Source organism: Eptatretus burgeri, chromosome 10 (genome assembly GCF_056783735.1).
Source record: "Eptatretus burgeri isolate ZD-2024b chromosome 10, Ebu_testis_v1, whole genome shotgun sequence".
NCBI classification, from domain to species: Eukaryota; Metazoa; Chordata; class Myxini; order Myxiniformes; family Myxinidae; genus Eptatretus; species Eptatretus burgeri.
The window spans coordinates 106,708,832-106,715,358 of record NC_140970.1 but is presented as its reverse complement, the minus strand read 5'-3'; the positions used below and the strand labels follow the sequence as shown (position 1 = coordinate 106,715,358).

General features: G+C 47.3%; 2 protein-coding genes across 3 annotated transcripts in view; one reads left to right on the top strand and one right to left on the bottom strand.

Annotated features, from left to right (window-relative positions):
• LOC147019378 (DNA-directed RNA polymerases I and III subunit RPAC2-like) overlaps positions 1-6,527 on the bottom strand; it is a 220,622-nt gene that overhangs the window by 71,294 nt on the left and 142,801 nt on the right. The gene's annotated exons all lie outside the window — the stretch shown is intronic.
• The window catches only part of LOC147019380 (endothelin receptor type B-like), a 64,994-nt gene continuing 64,065 nt past the window's right edge, over positions 5,599-6,527 (top strand). The window contains exon 1 of one of the 2 annotated variants that reach the window (XM_085899855.1): positions 5,599-6,256. In XM_085899855.1, coding sequence (XP_085755981.1) covers positions 5,834-6,256 — 423 coding nt within the window. In that variant the 5' untranslated portion in view covers positions 5,599-5,833. The remainder of the gene's footprint in view (positions 6,257-6,527) is intronic. The other variant, XM_085899854.1, reaches the window with a different exon arrangement.

Sequence of the window (6,527 nt, the reverse complement as noted above, 5' to 3'; positions counted from 1 at the left end):
CAGAGGGAATAAATGTCATTCACTCGGGCTGCGACTCTTCAGGATAGCCGTTTTTCTTTTACTATCTTTATTTTGGACCAGCCGCCATTACTACCACCACCAACCACGTCTCAACAGTCATCACACAACAACCACCAACCACAACGCCGCTTCACAACAACAGCCACGACCTTTACCGTCACAACTCGCCAACACCAGCATCACCACCATTCTTGCGCCACTTGTGGGCACCGATACTGGACTCGTGCAGGGCGCGCACCGAGCAGCGTGTTCAAAAACATCACAGACTTTCCGCAGAAAACGGATCAAAAACAACTCACGCCCACTTTTGTTCCGTCCTATCGTAGAGCGTGGGGCGATTTGGCCCCGCCTCCAGGGGCGTTGGAGTGAGGTCGCTATATGCAAATTCATGGATCAAAAAGCATTCACGCCCACTTTTCCTCGGTCCAATGGGGAGCCAGTTAGAGGTGAAGGGTCGGAGGTAAAGGGTCAAAGGTGAAGGAGCGAAGCCACGGGGCTTATATAAACGGCTGCGTTCGTCAGTAAAGGCAGTTGTGCGTTGGGAGTTGTCGGTGGAGCTGGGAAGAAGTGGTAAGAGTCGGTTGGAAGTTGGGAGTTCGGAGGGGAGAAGTTAAGAGTGAAGAGTTGGGACGAGCCAAGAGAAGAGACGGAGAGGGCGATTAGACGGAGCTGTGGAGAGGTGGCGGCCGCGAAGGCGGACGAGGGGTGCTCGCGTCGGTGTCGGGAGCTGCGGAGGGAGAGGCCGGCGGCGCGACCGAGGTCGTGGTGGAGACGCTCGTCGCGGGACCCGAGGCAGGGTGATATCCTCCATCCCCCGAGCATCAACAACCCCCTCCTGTTTCCCCCCGCGCTGAGATAGTGTGACAAGGGGGCCCCTTTCCCACCCCCTACCAGACACTGTCCGCGAGGCCCGCGGAGTGAGGCGCCACCGCCACTTTGCGTCTCATCATCAGACGGGTAGGCCCGACACGGTCTCGGCCCCGGCCCGCCTTCCCCCCTCATCCTGGAGGGTGGTTCTTTTCCTTTTGCTTTGGGTATGTGTTGTCGGCGCCGTCTGTGAAGTAAAATTGTATAAGTGTTGCCGTGTGCTCGGTAGTCGGATAGCTCTGCATTGTGTTTCTCTTTTATATTTGCTTTTTGTGTAATATTGTGTTTCTTCTTCTTTTACATGTGCTTTTGGTGGAATCAATCTTCTTATCTTATCGGCAAAGCACCAATCTTATCTTGATTAGGTCTTAATTGGGGCGGCTGAGCATTTACTGCTGGTCCGTGCCGACTCTGACAGGTCGATTACTTTGGTAATTACCTCCCATTCTATCTCGATTTGGACAATGCTGGATCAATGGAAGGAAAGGACAAGCACAAACAGGTTGGGATTAACAAAGGATTTTATTAATAAAAATAAATAAATAAACAATAACTTTTTATTATTTTTTTTATTTCTTTGTGGTGTAAATGGATGAATTCAAATCAATCAAAATAATCTCAAGCTAATAAAGAATTAAACAGGCATTGTTAGAAATATAGACAAAGAGCAGATTCTTGTCACTATGCCTTAACAATGAAACACGAGACAAGGGTACCCAGCAGATCATTCAGGGGGGAAAGAAATCCGGTCTCGGCTTACCAAGGTAGAAGTCATGCGTCAAATAAAATGTCTCAGAATGTGTGAGTGTGCCTTGGTCCGCTGCCAGCGCCCTGCCTCGCAGTGCACCCACTCGCAAACAGGCTCGAATACCAATCGACGTCACGTCATCACCCCCAGGAACCAGGGATGCCAAGAATCAGGTACGCCAAGAGCAGGTCTTGAGTAGAACCAGCATTAATGGTCCAAGCATCACCCACCATCAGGAGCCACAACCAATGGACAGCTGTGAGGTTCTGTGAGAACCTGTAAGGTGATGAGGCACGGTGAGGCTATCACCAGTGAACTGTCAGAAAAGTGGTCCTCCCGCCCTTTTCTAGGCGGCCAGTCTGGGTGGAGCCTCAAGCAGATCAGCCAAATCCACCTTGCTTATTGGTGCATCGTTGCATGTCCCCAACCATCAACCTCGTGATCATTCCTTCCTTACTAGAGCACGATGCAACCCCAAATCAACACAGGCCTGGCTTACGATGCCTTGTTTGTGGTGCTGGACGAACGGCAGGAAGCAGCCATTTGCCAGAATTACCAAGCGAAAACGTGAAGCGCTCATAAAACGTCAACAACAATTATCACCTCTCCATTCAGCCTGACACAAACAAGAGCCAACTCGCTTCCACAGAGCTGTCAAACGTCAATGGAAAAAGATGGACGTCAACGTCAGTGAAAGAGGTGTGTGTCGAATGTCAATGAAAGATAGGTGGGTGAGCTAAATGATCCACAGCCGTATTTGACCGGCAGAATAACTGCTCGGGAAAAGCCTGCCATGAGCTTAATCAAATGTTCTGTAAGTCCAAAGTTTAATTAAATCGTCCACCTCCAAGCCAATGTGTCCTGATGGAAAGGGGGTAGACGAGCCTTCATTGGACTAACGGCTATCTCGCATGCATGATGTGTCGTAAAGAGAAAAAGACCATCCCATAAGAAAGGAAATCTATTCTATACCCTTCTCCAATGCATCAAAGTTAGAATCCCACCAGATATGGGGATGGGTCTATCCTGGACATGCATTTCGGGAAATAACTGTCTGAGGACCTAAATGTTTTGATGCATTTGTTGGATCCGATTCTGAAATCCATAACTATATATATATATATATATATATATATATATATATATATATATATATATATATATATATATATATATATATATATACATATATATATACATATATATATATATATATATATATATATATATATATATATACATATATATACATATATATATATATATATATATATATATATATATATACATACATACATACATACATACATACATACATACATACATACATACATACATACATACATACATGTATAATTCTTTATACGAACTTAAACTTTATCTGTATTTTCTTGCAAGTGATGTACAGTATAGTTATCAAGTAAATGAGAGTTTCAAATGGCATGTCCTGCACAAGTAATTCATTTGTATAACTTTATGAACTCCCCATCTACGGGTGCCTTGGTACTTTGCTCTTATAATATAAACTTACATTCCTAACTTGCAACATCACAGTGGGGCTGCAGGATAATGTTGAGGTATACACAATAGTCTCTGAGCTGTCTCGCCTGTTCTGAATGACTTTGATCTGCCTATCCTGGTCCTAATAACTTGTCTGTGATCTGCCTAGCCTTGTGTGAATGACTCCTCTTTGATCTGCCTAGCCTAGTCCAATTGACTTGTCTGTGATCTGTCTTGCCTGGTCTGCTGAATGACTTGTCTATGATCTGACGAGCCTGGTCTGAATGACTCTGCTACGAACTGCCTCACCTGGTCCAAATGACTCGTCTATGATCTGCCAAGCCTGGTCCAAATGAATCGACAATGAGCTGCCTATCCTAGTCTAAATGACTCGTCCATGATCTGCCTAGCCTGGTCCTAAAAAATCGTATGTGAGCTGCGTTGCCTGGTCTGAATGACTCGTCCATGAACTGCTTAGCCTGTTCCTTATGAATCGTCTATGATATGCCTATCCTGATCCCAATCACTCGTCTATGTGCTGCCTAGCCTGGTTCTCATTACACACATATGATCTGTCTTGCCTGCTCCTAATCACTCATCTATGAGCTGCCTAACCTGGTCCTAATGAATCGTGTATGAGCTGCCTAGCCTGGTCCTAATGACTCGTCTATGATCTGTCTAGTCTGGTCCCAATGACTCATCTATGATCTGTGTAGCCTGGTCCTAATGACTCGTCTATGACTGCCGAGCCTGGTCCGAATGACTCGTCTATGATCTGCCTAGCCTGTTCTTAATGATTCATCCATGATCTGCCTAGCCTGATCCGAATCACTTGTCTATGAGCTGCTTATGCAGGTCCTAATGAATCATATATGAGCTGCGTAGCCTGGTCTGAATGACTCTTCGATGAGCTGCCTAGCCTACTCCGAATGACAGGTCTATGATCTGTTTAGCTTGGTCCGAATGACTCATCTATGATCTGCCTAGCCTGTTCCAAATGACTCGTCCATGAGCTACCTAGCCTGGTCCTAATGACTCGTCTATGATCTGCCAAGCCTGGTCCGAATGACTCATCTATGATCTGCCAAGCCTGGTCTGAATGACTCGTCTACGATCTGACGAGCCTGGTCTGAATGACTTGTCTACAATCTGCCTCACCTGGTCTAAATGACTCTTCTATGATCTGCCGAGCCTGGTCCTAATGAATCAACAATGAGCTGCCTATCCTGGTCTAAATGACTCGTCTATGATCTGCCTCGCCTGGTCTTAATTAATCGACAATGATCTGTCTAGTCTGGTCCTAATCACTCATCTATGAGCTGTCTAGCTTGGTCCTAATGAATCGTCCATGATCTGCCTCGCCTGGTCAGAATGACTCATCTATGATTTCCCGAGCCTGGTCCTAATCACTTGTCTATGAGCTGCCTAGCCTGTTCTGAATGACTCGTCTGATCTGCCTAGCCTGGTCCTAATGACTCATCTTTGAGTTGTTTAGCTTGGTCCGAATGTCGACCCAGCTCTAAACTGTTGTTCTGGTGTTTCGCAGGGAGGGCGAGCGATTGAGGATGTTAAGTCGGACTCATCTGCTGGCATCAGTTGGTGAACGTTCAAGATGCGTCGATGTCTTTTGTGAAGAGTCGGCGAGTTATCACCGGCATGTTGAAAAAAAAAATCAAAATTTTTGCCTTGACCAGCTCCAATGGAACGTCACGCTCGGCCAGCCGGTTGGTGAAAGACTTGGGCTAAAAACATTTCCTGGCCGAGACAACAATGTGGGAAAAATTGGGGCCGTTAAGGAAATAGTGTTATCAGTAGTCAGAGTGGTTGTCGTCGTTGTAATTGTAATCGTAGTAGTTGCTGCAAAATGTCCAAATGACTGCTGTGTTGTAAGTAAAGAGATGTGTTTTTATCTTGTTTACAGGAATGTAATAAACAAACGGCTTGTTTGTTAGTAAACAGGACCACGGCAGAGTTTTTATCATATTGTGTAGAATGGGACACATTTTTCACCAGTTTTGTGCTTTCTTTTACAACTTGATCACCATGACTTACCTTGAAAACCTCAACTCACACCTCCTCAACTTCTCACTCCAGGGTCAGCATGCGGCGTATCCCTCCCTACCTGTGGTTCACGTCTACCTTTAACCGAGCTCGGTACAAACTGTTCATTTGACCCTTACGTCGTGCACTTGTTATCAGCACTGATGTTGCCAAGTGATCTGATCATCTCTCCGACCTCGTCTCGTTCACTAAGACTCCATTGTTTCTGCAGCACGATGAGCGACACTCACATCACTCACAAACACGGAGCCTTTCATGAGGCAAAAGGCTCAGGCTCGCTACCTTATCCACCCCCGACTGCAGCTTCCCCCTGGTTTTTTTTGTCTTGTCCCGAGCGCCCTCCCACTCATCGCACAGAGTGCTCTGTGACGTCATCAAGGCTTATAGTGCGGGGACGCCCTCCCGCTGCACGGACTCGTGTGTTCATGCACTCAGTAGGTGAACGTCGTCTGCACGGAAACGACAGCTCGTACGACGTACTGAGTACGGCTCGTCAGTCTGACCTCCAAAGGGAATTGAGTGAATTGTACAAAAAAAAAAGTTTTCAAAAACCTTTTCAAGTTCTCTCTTGGATCGGACTTCACTGGGATAAGTGTCCCCTTTGCAAGATCATTGGAAGGTGATCTCTGAATCACCATGACATGCTCGTTGGTGGGGAAGAGCAACCTCCTGCTCCTGCTTGTATCGCTGCCAATCGCTGTCTATGCTGACCGGACAGCAGGCCCGGAGGGCTCCAGTGCTCGTCCCACCTTTACGACGTCCAGCACTCCGAGGCTGCAATCCGACGTCCCCGCAGCGAACGTCAGCGGTCTGTCGAAGCGGGCCGACGCAGCCCCGCCGGAATGCACCAGCAAGAGCAGTGTGACCAAAGTGTTCCAGCACATCAACACCATTATGTCCTGTGCCATCTTCGTGGTGGGAATAATTGGAAATTCAACCCTGCTGCGCATCATCTACAAAAACAAGCGCATGCGTAACGGACCCAACATGCTCATCGCGAGCCTGGCTCTGGGTGACCTGCTGTACATCATCATCGACATTCCCATCAATGTGTACAAGGTACGCACACTCGGTCGCCCAGAAACTTATGCACAAGCCCTGCTCGCCCTGCACTCCTTTATTCTGTCCAACTTCTGCAGCAGCGCAAAGGACATAGCCAGATTGGCCACCGCCAAGTGCAAGGGACAGAGCCAGATTGGCCACCGCCAAGTGAAAGGGAGATAGCAAGATTGGCCACCGCTAAGTGAAAGGGAGATAGCCAGATTGGCCACCGCTAAGTGAAAGGGAGATAGCCAGATTGGCCACCGCTAAGTGAAAGGGAGATAGCCAG